The following is a 21,995-nucleotide window of genomic DNA, read 5'->3' on the forward strand; positions in this document are numbered from 1 at the left end:
CCTTAGAATCTCGTGTGCAGGGAGGTTGAGTGGCCTGGGCCACCCAGGACGGCCCAACTAGACTGGGGAGACGATAGAGCAGAGGTCAGGACAAAGCTTTCAGCTAAAACCAGAAATGGGGACCAAGCAGAGGAAGGGCAGGAGGGGTATGGAGACAGAAGTAAAAGGGAATGGAAACAAAACAAACGAGGAAAGAAGGAAAAGAGAGAGACAGAGAGAGACAGAGAGAGAGAGAAACCAAGAAACAGACTCTTAACTATAGAGAATACTGATGGTTACCAGAGGGGAGGTGGGTGGGGGGATGGGTAAAATAGGTGATGGGGACCAAGGAGTGCACCTGTGATGAACACCAGATGATTAAAATAAGAACTTAAGAAAAAAAAAGAAGAAGTAAAGGAGAATGGGACATACATATGGGGGGGAGGTGGTGAAAGAGAGAAAATGCACACATCCAGAGTGGTGTTTCAAAGGGCCAACAAGGGCTAACTTAACTGGAGACGAGAAATCAGCTGGACTCAGAAAGTCAGCTTGAGGCCCTAAAGGGCCAGATAACACGGTAACAAAGGCTGATGTTTTCCTCGTGCCTTACTTAGTTCACCAAATCCTCACAAATGCCCTATTTTCCCACTTTGACAGAAGGGAGAACTGAGGCTCAGAGAGGTCGAACAATGTGGCCAAGGCACACAGCCAGTAAGTGGTAGCATCTAAATTTGCACCCAGTCTCCCCAGGGCCCAGCATCCTGAGCCAAACCCTCCAATTGGCAGACACGGGACAGACCGGGAACCTGTTCCCCAGAAAGAGGGCTGGCTTGGAGGTAGCTGGAACCCGGGCAGCCCTCAAAGCCAAGCCTGTAGTGACCTCCAGGATCATGCAGTCATACCTCCTCATATCCCAAAGGAGGAAATAGCGTGCTGGGACCATGCACTTAATACTTATCCATTATCATAATTAACTTCTTTATCACATTGGTTTATTGTCCTCTCTCTACTTCTCCAGGAAACAAGGGGTTTTTGGTCTCTTTTGTCCACTGATTAACCTCAAACTCCTTAGAACAGTACCTGGTATTCAACGAACATTTGTTGGATACATGAAAGTCACATCAGGCACTGAAGCTGGACGAAGACTAGAACTTGGATCTCCTACATCCCACTGGGTCATCACGAAGTCCCCCAGCAAACCAGCTAGAGGAGACGTAGCACTGAATCACTGTGGCTTGTGGGTATGTGCTGGTATGTGAAATGTCTAGGGGGCCACATGGGTCCCAACTATTTCAGGGACTAGTGAGTGGCTTCTCTGAAAAGGAGTTGAGGTCCGCTATTTTGCAGCCCTGGGTGACCACACCTCACCACAACTGTGACCACCTGCAGATCTCCGATTCACACGCTGTCCTCAGGTAAGAGACAGATTGCTTCCTTCCAGGCATGTTTCATCCCAGTGGGCTGACATGCGCCCTAGAGCCGGAAATGAGCGCCCCCCCCCCACTCCTGTGTGCTCCCCAGAGCTGGGAGGTTCTTGCTGGCACCACCCTGAGCCAGTGCTACCTGTAAACACATAATTTCCCTGTGAGCCACCACTTGTGAAGGGTAGGACTTTGGATTTGCACAACTAAACCAAGGTGAGGAGGAGTGTGTGACCAGAATGGACACAGTGCTGGACTCTGGTCCTGCCACTGACTCTCTGGGTGACTTTGGCAAATCCTTTTTGCTTCTGGGCTGGTTTCACTGTCCTGGACCTAGGTGATTCCAGCTCTGTCCCCCCACCCCCACCCCAGCCTCCACTGCCACACCTGGGTCCTGGCTCCCAGGTCACTTCAGGCCCTCAGCTCCCCCCTCGGAGGAAGGGAAGGATGAGACTGAAAAGCAAACACAGGTGCCTGCAGCTGGCAACAGAAATGGCCTGTGGATGACTATGGGGCTAAGGCTACGGCCCGGTCCCCAGGCCTGGCCCAGCTGCAGGAAGCTAGGGCCACCCACAGCTGAGGAGCTCCATTCAAAATTGCTTAGCAGTTCCAGAAAAGGGGAGGATCAACCAGGAGTCTGTTCCTAGAGACTAGAAAGATAACAGCAGGAGGGATCCAAGTAAGATCTCCAGCGGAACTGGCTAACCCTGAGGTCCTGGCAAGGAAGGCTTCAGAGATGACCCTCCCACCAGATCAGAGCCCTTCTGAAGGTGTCACGGGGTGCGGGGTATGGTGAGGAGAGCATCTGCAGGTAGAGAATCCTGTGGCAGAGAGAGGTGAGGTCTTGAAGCAAGGGCACCACGAGGAAGACATCCCAGCAGCTGTGGCCCGAAACTTGAAAGGTCAATTCTGAGATAGCACTGCTTAGCACCTGGGGGGGAAGGCTGGCAGGCTCAGCAAACACATGTGCTCTGGAGCGAATCTGCAAACCTGGGGTTTCTAATTTGCCTACATGTACAAGGTTAATTTAAAAAAAAAATTTTTTTAAGTTTATTGATTTATTTTGAGAGAGAGCAAGCGCCAGTGGGGGGAGGGAGAGAGAATCAGAAGCAGGTGCACTGTCAGCATGGAGCCCAACGTGGGGCTCAATCTCACAAACCACAAGATCGTGACCTGAACTGAAATCAAGAGTCCGCCGCTTGGGGCGTCGTGTGGGTGGCTCAGGTGGTTAAGCGTCTGACTTCAACTCAGATCAAGACCTCACAGTTCACGGGTTCAAGCCCCACATCGGGCTCTATGCTGACCGCTCAGAGCCTGGAGCCTGCTTCAGATTCTGTGTCTGTCTCTCTCTGCCCCTCCCTCGCTCATGCTGCATCTCTCTCTGTCTCTTAAACAATAATAAACGTTAAAAAAAAATTAAAAAGTGTCTCTCTCTGTCTCTTTTTTTTTTTTTAATTTTTTTTTCAACATTTTTTATTTATTTTTGGGACAGAGAGAGACAGAGCATGAACGGGGGAGGGGCAGAGAGAGAGGAAGACACAGAATCGGAAACAGGCTCCAGGCTCCGAGCCATCAGCCCAGAGCCTGACGCGGGGCTCGAACTCACGGACCGCGAGATCGTGACCTGGCTGAAGTCGGACGCTTAACCGACTGCGCCACCCAGGCGCCCCTCTCTCTGTCTCTTAAACAATAATAAACATTTAAAAAATTAAAAAAAAAAAAAAAGCTGCTTAAGGGACAGAGCCACTCAGGCACCCCCTGAATGTACAAGGTTAAAATGGAGCTCCTGTTCCAGTGGCCCAAGGACAGCCAGACACGTGCACCTGACATGCACCGCCCACCCCCCCACTGCAGTTCTGAGGCTCCTACAGCATACACGCTGTGTTGTTCCTCACACACGATGAATACATAGATGGGCCCCCTGCAGTGACGCACCTCCCGTAGCCACTGGAGCCAGAAGATCCATGCATAACAGCCCACATTCCAGGCCACATTCACACATCTCCAACAGGCCACCAGAAGGGCATCAGGAGACCCTCCCAACAGGCAGCGAGTGCCTCTGGATGGGATTGTCGGGTATTCATCACCCTCTCTTTGGAGACACCATGACCCCCAGGTTTTAGCCCCCGACAGCCAGAGCACCAATCGCATCAGAAGGGAGGGGAGACCAGCCTAGATGTTCATGCAGCTTAATCTGGCAGGAAGGGGGGACGTGGGGGAGACTTTAATCCTGCATTAGATTAACTAGATTAAAGAGGAGCTCCAGAACCTCCAATCTCTTACCCTGCCCCCCGGAGCCCCAACCCTAAGCCAGAAGAAGGCAGGCAGACATCTATTCCTCCTACTGGGTCAACCCTGTCCCCTCCCCACAGCCCCCAGCCCTGGCGAGACAACCCTCTCTTTCCCTTCCCCTGCTCACTGCGCTTCAGGTTCCCATGGCAACCCCATCCTCAGCTCCAGGCAGGAGAGCGGCAGAGCAGGAAGACAGAGAGAGTCTGTGGGGGTGGGGGAAGAGGCGCAGACAGCAAGGGTGTCCTCAGCTACGGAGTAGCTCATGAGGGCCAAAACCAGGAGGCCGTGAATGCAGGATCCTTATAGACAATGTCGGTGAGGAAGACAGGTGCCACGGGTGCGTTTCAGAAGGAAGGACGCACAAACATCGGTGCTGTGCCCTTCCCCCACCAACATGACTGCCTTCCAAGAGGGCTGCAACTGATTTGACCTCCTTCCAGAAACAATTGCTGGGAATTCTACCTTTTCCCTCCCTCTCTGTTCTCAGGTTGAAGCTACCCCCCCCTCCACCCCGCCACCACCACCCGCTACCCTCAGATCCCAGTTGGGATGAATGGAGGTGTGTGTGTGCCAGTGTGGGTGCTGAGGCAGACAAGGGGCTACCACCCCAGCTAGTGACCCTGACGGAACCCCAGCCTCATCAACAGACTGCATCACGGTTGAGGGAATGAGGGAAGAGCTGGGTGTCCCAACCCTACCTGGAGCTTGGTGCAGAGCACAGCTGCTCTTTGTCCCGTCTGTGGGCCAGCCTGAACCCAGCCCCTTGTTAACTATTCCAGGCAGTGGGCCCTCTGCCGATGCCCCTCCCCACCCTTGACAGCAGCATCAGCTGCTCTGGGGAAGAGAGAGGCATGGACACAGTCCAAGTTCACTAGGACGGGAAGCCGGGGATGGGGGGGTGGTGGGTAGGCGCAGGGAAAGGGACCTAGCATCCATGAGGGCAAGAACAGGGACCAGGAGGGTAATCAGGCAGCAGTGGGCAGCAGCCTAGACCTCCGGGAGAACTTACAGGCATACCGAGTGACTTCTTGATAGACTGTATCCTGTGCACATCGTCTCTTGAGATTTGCCACAAGGCTTTGGGTTAGAAAAGGCAGGCGTTATCATTGTGCCCATTTTACAGAAAAAGAAACCGCTGCTCAGCGTCTAGGACAAAGACCTTGCCCAGTGCACTCCCCTCCACCACAGCTGCCCGGCTATCTAGGGGGAGAGAGCCCTGGGGAAATGAAAGATGTGCTTAGCGGGGTGGGTGAAGAACAAAGTACTTTATCTTTCAAACCCAACCAGTTGCCAAGTCGGAGAGGGAGCGTCAAGAGAGACCCTGTGGGGTCTCAGTCAGAAGCCACCTCCTCCTTTAATTAAAACTTTTCCAAAGCAGGTGTCTCAAGAGTGCAGACAGTGATGCGCAGGGATGCAGGAGAAGGGTCCTCTGACTAAGGACCTCTGAGTTACCTTCCGGCTCAGGACTCTGAGGACAGGGAGGAAGGATATCGAGGCTCCTGCTACTGGTGACAGGGACAGCATATAAGGCACAGCCCCACTCCTGCTCCTGCCATTAGCTGCATTCCAGAGGCTGAGCCAGAATAGACCAGAGATCCCAAAAGCTCAGCACCCCCTTTCTATAAGCAACCTTGCCCCTTCCAGCCTTGGACCCCTTCAAAAACCACAGCTTTTTGTTCAAGGAGGAACAAAAATACATCAACAAAAGCAACAAGGAGCCTTTGGTTTTACCAAAGGAAAAAAAAAAAATAGCCCCTACATCCTGCCTCTGGAAGGAGCCGCTGATTCTCCCGCTGGGAACACTGCCCGTGGGCAGGCGGGGAGGGCTCCTTTCTAACCCAGTTTCTTACCAGTCCCCCAGGCCTGAGGGGCTGAAATGGTGGGGATAGGAAGCAACAAGGAAGCATTGTTTGACCAGAGGAAAAACACAAGCAGCCAGAAGGATCGAGGCCAGACTTGAAGAGGGACTTACCAGCCCTCAGGCTGCAAGATGCAAAATCAAAGCTGGTACCAGTCCCTGATGGCAATACATAAAGAGAAATAATTCTGCCAAGTTGGGTAAGGCATGGAAACACTGGGCCTCAGTTTCCTCATCTATAAAACGGGTTCGTTCAGAAACAAAGTGATCTCTGAGGTTCCTTGAGGCCCTGACATCTCTGGATTTAAGGCTTTGGGAATGAGTCGGGGTGGGGGCGGGGGAAGAGACTGCATTTGGCCACTGTGGCTGCCCCTTTGAACCTGCCGCCCCATCCCAAACACACATCACATACCCGCCTCTCACTCCCACTCCGGGTGCTACACCTACTTCCTGACACGTCTGATCCCGTTTTTCCCAATCAGAGGCAGGAAAGAGGGAAGTGGGAAAGCCCCAGACCCCAGTCCTAGATTTGCCCACCAATACCCCATCCCCAAGAGCAGCTGGGATTCGACACAGTCTGGTAGAATCCAGAGACGTTTTGAGCACCCAGACCCCACACTCTGAGACCTGAGGGAAGGAGCAGGACCACAGTCAAGTTGTTCTCCAGTGCCGGGGCCATCTCCAGCCTCCTCAGCCCCGCATCACACAACTCAAGGAAACTGTGAAGGATGGACCCCGAAACCTGTAGTCAGTGAAGAGGGGGAGGGGGCAACTGAGCGCCTCCCCCTTTCTTCCCTGACCCATGTCCACCTCCACACTTGATATCCCCAAACCTGGTTCCCCTGGTCTGCAACTCTGCCTCGGGTGTGCAGCCTGCACTGATTCGTGGCCCCCAAGGAGGAGGGCGCAGGCACATTTCTTCCCACCCCCACCCCACCTCTGACCTCCACACTCCCACACTATTTGCATGGAGGAAAAGGGGCAGGTTTGTGCACGCGGACAGATGAGCCCCACTTTCGGAAAATGTGGTTTACAAAACAAATAATCGAGGGTGTAAATATTCCTCTAACCCAAGGGAGCAGGCTCACTCCACCCAGACGTTTCACGAAAGAATCTGAGGAACAGTGGTTCTGGTACCACGAGCCATTGTGCAAAAGCGGAAAGGCGCACCTCCCCCTTGCCATGGCAATGCCTGGGCGGCTGTGCCTGGAAGTATGACACAGATGCAACCTATTCAGTCTGACTCCCTGGCATCTCTCCCCGGCCCCACACCAGGAGAAAGCGTATGTGTCTGGATCCGCAGCAGGCACGTGTTTAAGGGTACATTTGCGGGGGGTCCATCACGGCCCAGCAGGCTGGCTGTGATCTAGCGTGGGTTCTCTCTGCTGCCTAACCCTAAAACAAGCCTAGTGCAATGAGAGAAACAGAAGAGGCCCTTTGGCTGCTTACAGTCCCTTTCCGGAACATTTTAAAATCTCGGTCTTGAGAAGCCAACCGGGGAATGACTGACAGCCCTCTGCTCTCTCTTGACCACCCCCTGCAAGATCCTGACTCAGGGACTGGCCAGAAAGAGGCAGAACACAGAAGCCTCCCTGTACAACAAACTCATACACTCTCGCTCACTGAGCGGGGGAGGGGTCCAACTCCCTGGCAAAGGGCGGGGAGAGATCACCTGCCCCCGTGGGTCTTGAGCAGACGCTACTTCTGAGAAGGAGGGAAGCCAGGCCTGAGGTCCACAAAGCAAGGCCAGGATGGGGGTGGGGGCAAAGCTACACCCTGGCAAACCCCAAGATTCAGGAACCTGAATGTCACTGGAGGATGGGGCCAGAGGCAGAAAGCAAACAGGAAGGAATGAGAGGGGACGTGGGCACAGTGCCTGGCACGTGGCAGGTGCTCAGTACTCTTTGGTCTAGGGGCCCAGCATCCCTGGGTGGGAATGTGTAACCATGGAGAAACTGAAGCTCAGACAGGCCCTGAGGGTGCTCCCTGCAGGCCGAGCCTACTACATCTGGCTTATCCTGGAATTACCTCGTCAGGCTTGCTGGGTCCGGACCAACTGCTAGCAGACGCTGGCTGAGGGAGTGTGAGCGCCTCGGGCAGGGTGTTACTCTGCCCACTCCCAGCGGAGGTGAGACACAGCCTGAGACACAGTCGGGCCACACATCCCCCCAGAGCTTCAGCTCTCATTCAGAGTCCTCTGAGTCCTCCGAGGTAACATCCCAGCTGGGCCAAAGGTCAACTGGGCAGGGCAGAGGCTGGGGCGGTAAAGCCTGGGGAAACAGAGAGAGGCCAGTCTGCTTCTCTGGCTGGGGGCCAGGGCAGAGACAGGAGCCTCTGCCTGGGCACTGTGGAAGCAGCATCCGGGGAGAGGTGCTTCATCTTCTACCGCCCCCAGAGACCCCAACACCTCCAGGAGTCCCCACCCCCACTTACCGCAGCCTCCCCAGAAGAGGGTGAGAACAGTTAGCCTAGGACTCGGGCATCAGGCTGAGAAAACGCTGAGAAACAAGGACAAGGCTGGCTGCTGTCACCAACTCCCAATGCTCACTGAATGCTAGGCTACTAGAGTCTTAGGAAGAGACGTGGCTCAGCCAGACTTCTGCCGGGTGGGGCCGAGGCTCAGAAACTGCCCCCAAAGGAGTCTCAGGGCCCAGAATCCAGCTCCAAGTGGTCCAGCCATGAAGGGGTTACACTGCCCGGGCCTCTGGCTTTATTGAACCCCACCCCGCTCCCCAACAGAGGGAGGAAGTGGCAGAGAATCAGGGCTTGTGTGAGCCTGTAAGAATTCTAAGAATGTCCCATTTCCCTTGGGGGGTGGGAGGGGTTGGTAGGGGGGAGAGGACCAGTGGAAGCTAATAGAAGAGAGGAGGCAGCTGAAGCAAAAGCCAGGCGAGAGCTGGGATCTTCCTTCTACCCCAGGCAGCCTTCCCAGTGCCCAATCCCTCCCAGAAAGGACAATATCCAGGTTGCTTCTTGGGCTTGAGATTTTTGTCATTTAGAAATCTCTCTTCCCAGGGGCCCCTGGGTGGCTCAGTCGGTTGAGCATCCGACTTCGGCTCAGGTCGTGATCCTGTGGTTCGTGAGTCTGAGCCCCACACCGGGCTCTGTGCTGACAGCTCAGAGCCTGGAGCCTGAATCAGATTCTGTGTCTCCGTCTCTCTATGCAGCCCCCCTCCAACTCACGCTCTGTCTCAAAAATGAATAAACATTAGAAAAAAAATTTTTTTAAGAAATCTCCTTTCCCAGTCCCTGACACAGGTTGGCATATAGCAGTTGGCAGGCACCCGTGCCTGATGAATGTTCAAACCCCCAGGGATGATGAGGTTGGGGTATCAGGAGGGGACTGGGGGTGCTGTGAGGGAGAGGCAGCCTTACAAGGGTGTTTAAGCCCCCCACCCCTTTCGACAAGTCCCAGTGTTCCCTTCCTCAGCGATTCTGCCGCGAAGAGCCTCCTGACCAAAGAAATTCCTAGTCGCAAGTCAGATCCTGAATTTCTTTGAATATGGATTTTGCCGTGACTCAGTGACTTGACCTTCTGAAGCCCTCACTAGCAGGGTGGCTGGGAGGTCCTGCATATACCGTGGACCTGCACTGAGTTTACACTTGCTACATATGACGTCAAGTTGAAGGTAGAAGGCGGTGCACTCTCCGGAACTGCAAGGGATGGGAGAGGGGTGTCCTTCTGGATGGAGGACCCCACCTCTACCCGCCTCCCCGCATCAGGACAGGCTGCGGGTCCCAGTGTGAAAGGAACAGAGCCCCAGCCAACTCCACTGGAAAAGACATGAAGGTCTCCACGGCTTCCCTCACCGGCAGGAAGAGGCCTGCCCCAGGCCCAGCCACCCCTTCACGTTGCCCTCAGTTCTCAAGAGATGAACGCCAGGAAGGGCTGCTGCCAGAAGCCCCCCCAAGCCCCTCCGGCGGGGGGTAAGTAAGAGAGAGCACTGTTTCCTGAAGGACCGCGTTGGGCCCTCTCTCGCAGCAGGGTGCACTGGGAAGAACATGCTTGCCTGGCTGGGTTTCAACCAGCCTCTCGCTAGCCGTGTGATCTGGGGGAAGAATATTCCTTTCCCGAGCCTCAGTTTCCCTCCCTGTAAAATGGGCACACCAGCAGCCCTTACTTCATCCAGCCGGGGTGAGGACTAAACGCGCTGAACGCTTCTCAGGTAGAGCGTGCAAGTGCTGGGCAACATCGTGAGAACACAAGGAAGAGCTAGGGAGGGAGGCAGGACTCACGCGTTGCAGTAGGGCGTCTTCTCGTAGCCCTTGTAGTTCTTCATGTTGAGTGTCATCTTGCAGGTCTCACAGTGGAAGCATGCTTTATGCCAGAACTGGGGACAGAGGCACAGAGGGGGGACACCCATCAGACACCAGGACTTCGGGAAGGGGCACTCGGGCCCTAGGAAGGAGCCCTCCCTCCCAGGGACTGGAACACAGAATCACCCCGGGGGTGAGCCGGGGACATCTCAAGTCACAGGCTCTGGCAGCCGTTGACATTCTCCTCCCTTCCGCACTCCCCGCCCGTCAGCCATTTGAGCTGTCAGGAGCAGGAGACGGGCAGGCACTAAGGGTGAGCGTGGAAGGGGCCGGTTCTGACAGTGGCAAGCTGTCCCCAGAAGGATGGCCCCACCTCCCCGACCACTCCTGCTGCCCCCCCCCCCGCCCCCACCACCACCACCACCACCAGAAGCCTCATTGCTTATGCAAAGCTGCCCCAGGGTTGCTAAGAAGCCACAGCTGCTGAACTCAGAGGGGCAGCCCCGCAGCCTGACAGGGTCTGGAGAAGGGGAGGAGGGCCGGCCACCAGGCCCCTGGGCCGAAACCCTGGCACTCCTCACTCTCGCTCCAGGACCGCCACACATGGGCCCCTGGCGCTGCTCCAGCTCTCATACCTCCCACTTCGAAGGACCCGTGACCAGGTGGGGGGTGGGTGCCCCAAGCTCTAGCCACCACACTCATACCCTTTCTCCTTCCCTTCCCCTTCTCCCAGCCCCAGATAACTGGGACGAGAGGACCCCCACAGCCGCTCTCCCTCTGAGGCATTACAGAGCTCTGCTTGGAGGTACATCCCCCACAGTGGGCATCAAAGCTCCACCCCGACTAGCTGTGTGAACTTGGTCAGGGCGTATGCCTCCCAGCCATCTTCATGTCTGAAAAGAGTATCAGCAATAATGAGGAGCAAATGAGAAACCACCTGTAAGACACTCAGCACAGCGCTTGCCCCCTCTAAGTACTCGAATGTTAGGTGCTGGGCCCCATGACAGGTACAAACCCAGCAGAGGGGGCTCAGCAGCTCCGGGTGGAGGCTTGTGTGTGCTGGGAAGCAGGTGGGGCTTCCCTGTGCCCAACCACAGCTACAATGCGGGTAAGACTCCAGCAAAACCCAGGGACCAATCCAGGGGGGCCAGTCAAGGGGAACAGAGCCAAAGACCAGGAGGGAAGGGGGACGGATGCAACAGAAATGCTCCCATCCTGAGAAATGCTGATTCTCGGGCAAACCCACACAAAGGATATAGAAATCGCCCCCCCCCCCCCCCCCCCCGGCAGCCCAGGATCAACACCAACCTGGAGTCCAGCTTCCAGGACCCCAGAATCCGGGCTGTCTGGTGACCTGGCTGGCCCGTCTCAGCCCCATTTCCCAGCAGTCAGAGGAAGACACTCCTGACCCCTCAAAGAAGGAGGCCGGAAGCCAGGGAAGAGCCCAGGGAGACTTGCGAAGGTGCCCAGCACAGGGCTGGTTCGTAGTCATCTGTTAAGGAATCCCTCCAAGACAGGGCTTTTCAAAATGTGTTGCCCAGCCAAGGGATGTTTCTGGGACACTTTGGAAGAGGGGACAGAAAAAAGGAAGCTGAGAAGCTGGGATACCACCTCCTCGACCCTGGCCCACTTCAACCAGGGACCAGGGGATAATTTGGGGGTAATCACCTTCTAACAGGGTACTTTCCCTATCGAGGAGACTCTCCAAAGCTGGAATAGTAAATGAAGTGATAGGAGAACCACTTTTTTGGGAAGATGGCCAGCTGGAAGTCTGGAAGCAAAGGCACGGCTGGCGTAAGCTTGGCCCTCACCCCAACCTGGGCCCATCCCAGACTCCTCTCCGTACAAAAACCCAGCACATGCAACCTGGCTGGCAGACCAGAACAGGGTAGTCCCGGCCCCCACCAGCCCCCAAAGTCACAGCCCCTCTCTCTCCCCCAATGCCTGGGAGGTGCTGGCAGAGTGCCCCAGCCCTGTCACCACCCAGTCTGCTGGCCGCTGCCTGCCTAGCTGCACAGGCCCCTGCCTGGGCCTCCGCCTCCCCCCCACCCCCTCAGGGGCCTGCCAGGAAAAACATTCTCTGGAATCCGGACCATGACCCACTTTCACACACACATATGCAGGAATATGCACTGTCCTAGGACTGGGGACCTCCAACGCTGCCTCCTGATCGACTTGGGGGAGACACAAGGAAAGAGACAGCCCTACCCTAGCAGATGGCCAGGTCCCCACCCTGGAGCTGAGCCCCTGGGGAAGGGGGGCAGAGCAGACTGGCCAGGCTGGGGGTGCAGGAGGTTCCACAAGAAACCTCCTAGCTGCCTTTTGGAGGAAGGGGGCCCCCATGAAGGGATGGGGCCCATTTCCATCATTAGCTCTTCCCCCCTCACCCCAAGACCCCTTGCTCTCAGCTAACACATTAAAGGCTGGGGCAGTAGTCACCTGTTCCCTTACATGGGGCTCAGGAGCAGAATAATGAAAACAAGAGGGGACCGAGTGCCTTCAGGGTCACTACTGAACTCAGTCTCTGAGTCTGGAAAGTGGTCTCACAGAGGGGCGGGGTGGAGGTGGTGGCAGGAATGAGATGACCCAGTTCCAGGCTCCAAGCCCAGCACTGATAGCGGCTTCCTGTCACTTCCCTCCTCTCTCTAGAGGAGGGCTCCAAGGTTAAAGAAAATCCGGCAGCTCCCGCTACTGTGTCCTCTTTGGAGCGGGGCGAGGGAGGAGTGGAAGGGGGAACAGAAGATGACAAGTCACCCAACAGTCCCTGTGGGCCAAGCCTGGGCTGGGAACCCCAAGGGTACCCCAAGAGGAAAGAAACCCCATCCCTGTTTCAGTCGGGTCCAGTGAATGACACAGGGAAATAAGTCAGTACGGCCCCACCAGGACCTGTCTGCCTCCCTCCCTTGCCCCACTGGCCTTGTCCCAGAGCAAGAGCACCCCCTTTTCCCGAAGGCCCCAGATAAGAAGTTTTCACAGATGCATTCCTGAGCCTGTAGGCGGCGGGGGGCAAAGTACACCTTTGGGCGTGCAACTCTAATCCTTCCTGCTGCCCTGGGAGTCCACGGTTTCCCTAGTCACAAAACCCAGATGTCCAGTGCCAATAAGAACCCTCTCAGCCCATCTCCAGGCACCGGCAGTGCCCTCCACGCTCTCACCCACAGCTCCAAAACTACAACCCGTTCCACTGAAACCCCACTCCACAGAAAGGCAAATGGAGGCTGATGGGGGCAGAAGCAAGGTCCTCCATACTTGGTCAAGGCTTGGGCCAGCCACTCTCCCTCTGGAATCACGGTGCAGGTAGGGGAAGCGGCTGCTCACAGCTCTGGGTGAGCGGGGAGTGAGCCGCATGACCTATCTGAGCCTCCGTTTAGGGGGTTCATAATTCAGAGGAGCAATCGCATCGGTTTTGTGAAGACTGAAGCTGACACGTCGCAATAAGGAGTAGCTCCTGTGAACGGATGATCACAAAGTGATCGTGGGGTTCAGCTGGGAAAATGGGGCACCACGGCTTCATGGACCTGCCTCCTCTTCTGTGTCTAGCCCAGCCGCCTTCTGCCTTGCTGCCCCCTGGGGGTGTGGAGGGGTGGCTCAGACCACCAGAGGAGGAGAGCCCTCCCAAAGAAGCAGTCCAGAAAAAAAAAAAAAAAAAGCATTCCAGGGGAACTAGCAGCCTACCAGTCCTCTAGCCTTCCTGAATATCTCCACCTGTTTTCAGGAGCCTGGGAAAGCAAGCCAGGGGAGATTCTAGACAGTGCACAGGTCCCCGGATACAAATGCTTCCCAACAGGGTTGGGGACAAAACTCCACCCTTCTCAAAATGTAGAGGACGTGTCAAGACACAGACTCTCTTCCTCCCCAAACGTTCCTGTGGCAGTCATTCAGAGAGCCTGGCACAAAGCAGGTGCTCAATAAATATTTGTCGAATGAATGAGTGAATGAGGTCACCCCATTTCTCCCCCCAACTCTAAGCCCAGAAGTCCTCTGGGGAAGCACATTTCGACCTCCTTCCTCAAACATCGTCATCAGCAATACATATTTATTCAGCGTGCACAGCATACTGGGTACTGCAGGTTGGGGGCAGGGTGGCCATCAGAGGTGACATGGCCTTTACCCACTTAAGCCTTCGGGAGATAAGGCTCAGGGAGGAGAAAAGACTAACACTAAGGACGTGGCCTGTGCTCTGGGTCACATCGTGAGCTATGTGCCATAGGGAAATCGTAGTGAAATGAGTCTAATTTGACTCTCTCCTATAAAATGGCAGGCCTTGGGAAGTTGGTTAGCAACCACACCTATGGAACTGAATGTTCCCCCCTCCCAGGTCTCAGTCCTCTGGGCACCAGGTCCCTAGTCCAAGTGTCTGTCCTTACTGCCTGGGGAGGGTTACATGGAACAGGTCTGATACCTAAATATTCTAGGCCTCCTGCTCAGTGCAGGGGGTGAGGTCTCCCCAGGGCCACCTCCTGTAAGGAGAGCTCAAAAAAAGAGGAGGAAGGGCACCTGGGTGGCTCAGACAGTCAAGCGTCAGACTCTTGATCTCAGCTCAGGTCTTTACCCTAGAATCGTGAGTTTGAGCCCCTCACGGGGCTTTTTAAAAAAACCTCCTTCCCAGGGCAACCCCACCTGCCCCCACCTGCCTGAATGTCCTCTTCCAGCTAGGACAAGAGAACCCCCAGGGGAAGGCACTTTGTGGGATCACTACCCTCTCCCCTCTGGCACACAGCACTCTCAAAAGACTTTACGAGGGAGCTGAATGTGGGGCTGGACCGACTATCCCAGAAAGATAGGGAGGGCACAGCCTATACCACATCCCCTTCTGGGCACTTTAGTACACTGTCCCACCTCCAAGGAAATGACATCATTCATACCCATCTGACAGATGGTGAATACTGAGGCCTAGAGCCATTCATAAAGCTGGTGGGAGCAGACCTGGAACTAGGATCAAGTCTCCCAACTCCTGGCCCAATAATCCCTCCACCATACGTTGCTTCTGCCTTATACAGGTGAAAGAGCCCACAGCCTCTTCCCAGTCCATGACTATGGAGAATAAGAGAGGCACATGAAATGCAGAGGCCAAAATCCCTCCCCACCAGGGGAAGGTAAAAATCCCAGATGCAAGGACAGTCTGTTCTTTAGCTAGTGCCTCCAAGCTCAAGTCCTGCCCTCCAGAGGCTGGCATGGTCTTTGGGAAGGTCAGCACCCACATTGCTTGTGTTCATGATATAAGCCCTCCTCTCCTCCTGCCCAGCCAAGACCAGGAGAGACAGAGAAACAGCAGCAGCCCTATACACTCGATTCCCCCAAGAGCAAGTTCAAATGTATTTCAGGACCTGGGAACACAATCCCATCTCCCTGATTCAGAGGCTAAAGATCACTGAGAAAGGGTCAATCCCAAAGGGGAGGGAAGAGACCAAAAGTATCCAATGAACTATCCTTTCCCAAATAAACCCTGGCTCCAGGTGTGCAATGAAGAAGTTGGCCCCAGACTTCTGTACCCCTCTTCCATCCCATGCCCCCCAACCCCTGCCAGTTCAGACAGTTAGGAGGGAACATTTGGACTTGGAGCCAGCTTTGGGAGGTGGGCAAAAGGCATGATGAGGAGGGAGACAAAACCACAGAGGCTTCTCCTCCAGAGTGGGGAGAAGATGCAGAGGGGAGGCATCGCCTTAGTATCTTAGGGAGCTTAAAAGACCGGAACCTACCCCAAACTGCTGGAAACACCCAGTTCTACTCTCCGCCCCCCTCCAAAAGTGTAATAGCAACCAGATGAACAAGTCCAGCATGGATGGGAGAGACGACGCGTAAGGGCCCCCAGGGGACCGTGAATTTCCAGAAGGCCACCTTCCCCTCTTCCTAACACCTCCCCCTTTTCTCGGCTTCCCCTGAACTCAGCCAACCTCACCCTCCGTTGGGGAAACCTGCTTTGAAAAGTTAGCTCTTTGTTCTACAAGCCAGTCTCAGGCTCTGAGCACAATTTCAGGAGATCTCTGCAAAGCACCCCCACCCACCCTACTCCAGCACCCGACCCCGCCCCGCTCTGGCTGGGCAGCCCAGCCCCGGGAGTTGGCTTCTAATTTGAGGTGGGGGCTGGGAAGCTATAGAGGAGGTCTGCTGCTAGTCCATTAAGCGTTGAACCACCGAGGGGGGTGCAGGTCGTCCAAAAAAAGGGGTCTCACAGAGGGGCTCGGATCCTTATCCGAAGCCCAGTTCACCAGATGCAACATTCGCCGGCTGGTAGCCCCCGCCCCCCAGTCTCCAAGCCATGAAGTCCGGCCATTTGCGGCCAGAGCTGAAGGTTTCACTGGGCCCCCCAGCCTCTGCCCCGCCCCCCCCCCCGCCGCCCCCTCCCTCTCCCCCTCCCCCTCCCCCAGCGCCCCGCGCTTCCGCCTACTTGGCGCTCAGCGCGCCGGGGAGAGGGAGCGGCCGTCTCCTCTCACTCTCCCGGCCCTAGGGGGCGGGACTGCACCCCTAACCTTCCCCCACCCCGGGGCCTGGCCTCCCTACTCCTCTTCCGTCCTCCCAGCCCCAGGGCACAGAGCCCACTCTTCTCCGGTAGTGGCCCTCTGCCACGCGCGGACTCCTCGCCTTGCCGCAGATCTCCCGGTTTCCAGACTGGGGTCTGTCCCCATACCCTGTGACACCGCCCTCCTTCCCTCCTCCCGGGATCGCTGGGATGAGGCGGCAGAGACCCGGCCCTTCTCTCCTCCCCTAATCTGGAGCATTGCTCGGGGATCGCAACGACGCGTCTCCCGATCTCGGGGCTCACCTTATCCAGACAGTTCACCTTCTCCGTGGGGTACACAATCTTGCCGCACCGGGCGCAGTTGGGATTCATGGCTCCGGGAAGGGCTGGGGCGGGGACGCCCGAGCTCGCGCGCGTTCTCTTTTCCCCGGAGCGAGCTGGCGGGAGGCGGCCGCGGCTGCAACTACACAGGCAGCGACGACGGCGGCTGGAGCTAGGGAACTGGCCTCCGCCTCCGCCCTCCTTCCCCTAATAAACACAGCGGGGAGGAGGGGCTGCACCGGGGCGGGGACGCGCCGCGGGCGCGGACAGGGGCGCGCGCGGGCGGCGCGCTCCCCGGGCGACGTGGGGCTGCGCGGGGGCGGATTCCGGGGAGGGCTGCGGGGCCGGGGGCGCGCGTCTAGGTGCGTCGGAAGGGTCCCGCGTGCCCGGGCGCTCTCCAGCAAAAGGTGCCCGGAGGAGGCGCGCCCCGAGGCCAGGGGCCCTTTGGCACTGGAGACGGCGCGGAGCCGGTCTGGCTGCACATCTGGGGAGCCCGGGCAGAGAGAGGCGCGCAAATCCCTCGCACCCGTCTAGGGTGGGGCTGGAACGCTCCGGAACGCCCGACTGGATTCACCAGATTCGGGGACTTTCCTTTGTGCCCGTAGGTACCTGGTGTGAACCTGCGGACGGAACGGGAAGCCCCTGCCCCGCCCCTCAGCCTCCCTTCCCCCCCCCCCCCCCCCCACATCCTTTTCCACATTCGTAGGGCGGAACCCGTTCCTACCGCCGGGACACTGCGCCTCGCAGCCCGAGCTAGTTCTACCCTTCCCGCGCTCTGCCCTGCAGCTTTCCCGGGGTTCTCCGGGTCCGGACACCTCTGCTTTCCCCTTGGCCCCCTTTCTTCCTTCATTCCTTTCCCCTTACTCTTTCTCCCTACCCTCAGTGTAGCAGTGTCTTAGCATCCAAAAGAGCCATCTCCAAGCGCAGCAGCGGCGCGGGGGTATAGCTCAGTGGTAGAGCATTTGACTGCAGATCAAGAGGTCCCTGGTTCAAATCCGGGTGCCCCCTTCGTGGCTTTTCCTTCACTCTGTGGTAAAGTAGTTAACAAACTACTGGATCTACTCTTAACATTGGATCCTAGAGTAAAAGAAAACAGAAAGTCGAGTTTTGTAAAATGCCTTCCTCATTTTCCAACCGTTAGCAGAAAGCTTTCGCTTTTGCTTTGTACCCAGCAGAAGGAGGAGTGGATGTTCGCACAAATCAAGTACAAGAAGCTGCGCCCAAAGTGTCGGGATTTCTGGGGCGGCCGCCAGCCAGCCGCCTCACATGTGTCAGGCAGTTGGAGGCGCCAGGGTCAGGGGATTACTGACCGATTACTCCCCGATTTTGGCTTTCCGTTTCCGATGGGGGAGTTGGTCAAGAGAGGGAAACCCACAAATTAAGCCTTTCTCCAGCTTTCTTTATTAACGGTGTCATAGACCTGTTGTGTTTGCCCTTCCCAAAAGCGCTTCAAATATGTCAAAATGGCGAAGGCACACCCATAGGCTCATTTTAATTTACAAAAATAAAGTTACAACCGGATGCAAACTGATATACGATTGCAGTGACTCTCAGACTTGAGTGTGCATCAGAATTACCAGAAGAGCTTGTTAAGACACCTCCAGTTTCTGATTCTGTAGGCCTGGGGTGGGACCTCAAGAATTTGCATTTGTAACCAGTTCCTGGGTGATGATGCTGCTGGTGGTGGGGGGACTACATTTTGAGAACCACTGAACTAGTAATAGGAGGCCATCGAGTTTCACAACCTGAAGGTGGGACAGATATCTGTTATCAGATCACTGTTGGGCCACAGGGAAATAGTAAGAATTAAAGCAGCAATGGCATCCCCCTTGACTAGATTTTGCCCAAAAAAAGGAAAAATAAAGGAGAAAGGGAGAGGCATGCTGCCTGGGTCAGGGGGCAGCTGTGATATTTTAAACCCGGAATCTGGTTGTGTCATCCTTTGGAGCCCCGGGGGAATGCTGGAGTGCATTTTTCCTAATGGCTCCCATAACTGAGAAGCGTCAAGAGCCTGGACATGGAGACTGTTGTCCTGGTGCAAAGCCCAGTCCCAAGAAATACCCAGCTTTTCACCCCTTTCCTGGACACCGGGCCTCAAACTTACCACCTGTACATTGATCAGACCAAAGCTCTGCCTTTGAGCTAATGTAAAGAAAGAGAACGCCGTCTACTTTTGACCTATCTTCTCTATGCCCTGGGTCTTAAACTTCGTGACCACATAGATAAACCTTCCAAACTTGGACTCTCTTCCCCTAGTCCTCTCAATTCAGAGTATGAACTAAGCAAAATAATATTGCCCTGGCCGGGCACTCCATTGTTACCCAAAAAGAAACTATAACATTAAACCAATAGATCTTGAACAGAACAGTCTCAGGAAAATAGTTCTGCGTCTTCTTTCTACCCACAGGGATTCCACGAGTTTGGGGTACGTAGTAAGGCTTGGCAAAGTAATCCCTATTCAACTTCCGGGGTGTTGCTCTTTGTTTCTCAGGTACAAGGGACAAGTACTTGCTGGGGGAAATCAGCCAAGTAGAAGAGACAAGGATTCCAGAGTTTCAGATTCAGAGAACCCTTAGATGTCTGGGTTATACCTGACTGTGAAAAACTTAAAGGTAGCCAAGGGGGCACCCGGATTTGAACCGGGGACCTCTTGATCTGCAGTCAAATGCTCTACCACTGAGCTATACCCCCTCTGCTGGTAAGAGCTTGGTAAATTCTTTTTACTGCAATCCTAAAATTTTCATCCTGAATATTATTTGTTCAAAGTTGGTTTCTTCTTACTAGATAATACTGAAATTTTTAATAAGGAGGAGCAAAACTAAAACACCAATAGAAGACACGGCATTTTGAAAGGACGTGAACTCAGGTACCATTCTGCCTTTTCAAAATAGGCTCAATTCTGTATCCACAATCCCACCCATCTCTTTACCCAAAGAAGTCAGAAAACAACCTTTTGCAAAACCAGATAGGGAATCCTTTTCCCTGGTCTCTCTAAAAAGAATACAAACATCAGCTACCAAGACACCACTGAGAAACCTTCGCTGGCTACACTCTCTAGTGGTCGCTCCCTCTTTTAGTGGACCCAACTACCCCACTTTAGGTGCAGAACACGCTGTCTGTTCTCACGCCGAGTTTATAATTTAATGAAGGCAAACTGGACACTAGAAAGTTAAGATCTGGAAGAGGTGAAAGAGACATTTGGGCACCTGACAGTTGGCGGGCATTCTAGGCAGTGGGAATGATTACCGCAAAGGCGCCAGGACCAGAGAGGTTGGAGAGGTGGACAAGGAGAGAGCAATTCAACATAGCTGGACAGTTAGCCAGGGCCATAGAGGGCCTTATAGTCCAAGGTAAGGAGTCTGGATTTTATCCCAAATGGATGAAAAGCCAGCCTTTGGCCACTTTTGAGCGGGGATTTGAAATCATCACCCACACTGCTGTGGGGAAGATGTTTAGGGACTCAAGAACTGCATAGAGAATACGTACAATGGGATATTATTCAGCCTTTAAAAAAGAAGAAAATTTTGCAATATTTTACAACATGGGATATCATGCTAAGTGAAATAAGCCTATCATAGAAGGACAAACACTGAGTTATATGAGGTACCTAAAACAGTCAAACTCATGGAAGCAGAGAGTGGGATGGTGGTTGCCAGGGATGAGGAAAGAGACACGGGGAGTTGCTAACCAATGGGTGTAAAGTTTCAATTACACAAAATGGGTAAGTTCTAGAGACCTGCTATACAACATTGTGCCTATAGTTAACAATATTGTCTTGCACACTTAAAAATCTGTGAAGAGGGTAGATCTCATGTTAAGTGTTCTTACCACAATAAAGAAAAGGAAAAAGATGGACACAGAGAGACAGGTTAGGATTCTATTTCAGTAGTGCAGGTGAGAGATGGTGGTAGTATCTTAGATTACAACAGTGTATTTGTTTCCTATTGCTGCCATAAACAAATCACCACAAACTTATTTCCTTAAAACAACACAAATCTACTATCTTATACTTCAGGAGGTCAGAATTCCAAAATCAAATTCACAGGGCTAACCTCAGGTTGACATGCCTGTATTCTTTTGGGAGGCTTTAGCACAGAATCCGTTTCCTTGGCTTCGGCTGCTTCCAGAGGCCACCTGCATTTCTTGGCTCATGGCCCCTCCCTCCATCTTCAAAGCCAAGGTAGAACCTCTCACCCTCTGATCTCTGCTTCCATCCTTACTTCATGTTGGTAGCTTGAAATGGGCAGGTGGGAGTATTTGCGCCATGGGAATTGGCAAATGCTGTAAATCGGGTCCTTTGAAGCCAGTTGTCAGCCATTTACCAGCACAGCACTACTTCTGATTCTGATTTTCTCGAAGAAGGAAGAGGCCAGCTCTTCAGCTAAGAGGGTGAGGAGAGAGACAATATGGAAGGTCTGAGACAGGAGAAAGTGTGTGAAATAGTCATTTTGGTGAGAAAGTGAACCTAGTCAGCCAGTAGTGCAGGAATACCAGAGAGGGTATTTTGAGATTGATGAGTTGACACAGGACTCGTGAGCTCTCCTCCAACAAAATTCAGCTGCTTGGGTGCCAGTTTGGTGTAATCAATGTGAGAGTTGAGTTTAATTAGGATTGTGGTTTGGCTGGCAACTACAAACTAGGCTTATAGTGAACCAGGCGCTGTGCCAACTACTGTGGGGGAATACAAGGACGAGTGTAAAGTGATCCCTGCCCTCGAGGAACTTACAGTCTAGTTGGAGAAACAAGATCCGTACTCCAAGGGGAAAAAATTACTGGCAGTCGAGAAAGCAGATGCAGAGTAGCGGAACTGCAGACACAGGTGCTGGATAAAGAAATGAAGTCCCCGACTCTCTGGTAGTGAGAAAGAAGAAATGGACGGGCAATCACAGCTAAAGGAAGAGCTTTCCAACCTAGGGGAAACCTGTTGATGTTTGAAGAAGCAGGGGGAGAGGAAATGACTGAAGATGCTGAGAACTGAGACAATAGAAGCTCATCTGGTACAGGAGCAGAGAGGGTCAAAAGGGCAAGGGAAGCACTTCCTCTGCTGCACACAGCACTGGACTGGGGGATTCAGTGCAGCTCAGGTTGCACACAGGGAGGATGGCACTGCTCGGAAGAATCTTCCCTTGGTTCTTTGTATCACCCTGGGAAACTTGAAATCATCGGTTCAGTCAATCATAGGTACTGAACCGCTATCAATCACCAGAGAAGTCTGGTCAGTGAACACTACAATTAAGGTATAATCCCTTCATCTTTGGCAGAGGGGGGTATAGCTCAGGGGTAGAGCATTTGACTGCAGATCAAGAGGTCCCCGGTTCAAATCCGGGTGCCCCCTGCCATGTTTACTTTTAAGCCTTACTACCATCAAAATAGTAGGAAAAGGACAATGACTAACCACACAGGTATC

The 21,995-nt window shown here is 54.3% G+C and overlaps 1 protein-coding gene and 3 non-coding genes across 4 annotated transcripts in view; 2 read left to right on the plus strand and 2 right to left on the minus strand.

The window, feature by feature from the left end:
- Positions 1-16,797, minus strand: part of LASP1 (LIM and SH3 protein 1) — a 39,221-nt gene extending 22,424 nt beyond the window's left edge. Inside the window, exons 1-2 of the mRNA XM_058704725.1 lie at positions 16,571-16,797; positions 9,787-9,881 (exon numbers count right to left, since the gene is read on the minus strand). Coding sequence (XP_058560708.1) covers positions 9,787-9,881; positions 16,571-16,639 — 164 coding nt within the window. The 5' untranslated portion in view covers positions 16,640-16,797. The remainder of the gene's footprint in view (positions 1-9,786; positions 9,882-16,570) is intronic.
- Positions 16,798-17,524: 727 nt separating this feature from the next.
- TRNAC-GCA (transfer RNA cysteine (anticodon GCA)) lies at positions 17,525-17,596 on the plus strand. Its single transcript has one exon. It is a non-coding gene; the product is annotated as a tRNA-Cys (tRNA).
- A 1,611-nt stretch (positions 17,597-19,207) lies between these two features.
- TRNAC-GCA (transfer RNA cysteine (anticodon GCA)) lies at positions 19,208-19,279 on the minus strand. Its single transcript has one exon. It is a non-coding gene; the product is annotated as a tRNA-Cys (tRNA).
- A 2,572-nt stretch (positions 19,280-21,851) lies between these two features.
- On the plus strand, positions 21,852-21,923 carry TRNAC-GCA (transfer RNA cysteine (anticodon GCA)). The gene has a single exon. It is a non-coding gene; the product is annotated as a tRNA-Cys (tRNA).
- Positions 21,924-21,995: the final 72 nt, after the last annotated feature.

This window comes from Neofelis nebulosa, chromosome 16 (genome assembly GCF_028018385.1).
Source record: "Neofelis nebulosa isolate mNeoNeb1 chromosome 16, mNeoNeb1.pri, whole genome shotgun sequence".
Classification (NCBI taxonomy): Eukaryota; Metazoa; Chordata; class Mammalia; order Carnivora; family Felidae; genus Neofelis; species Neofelis nebulosa.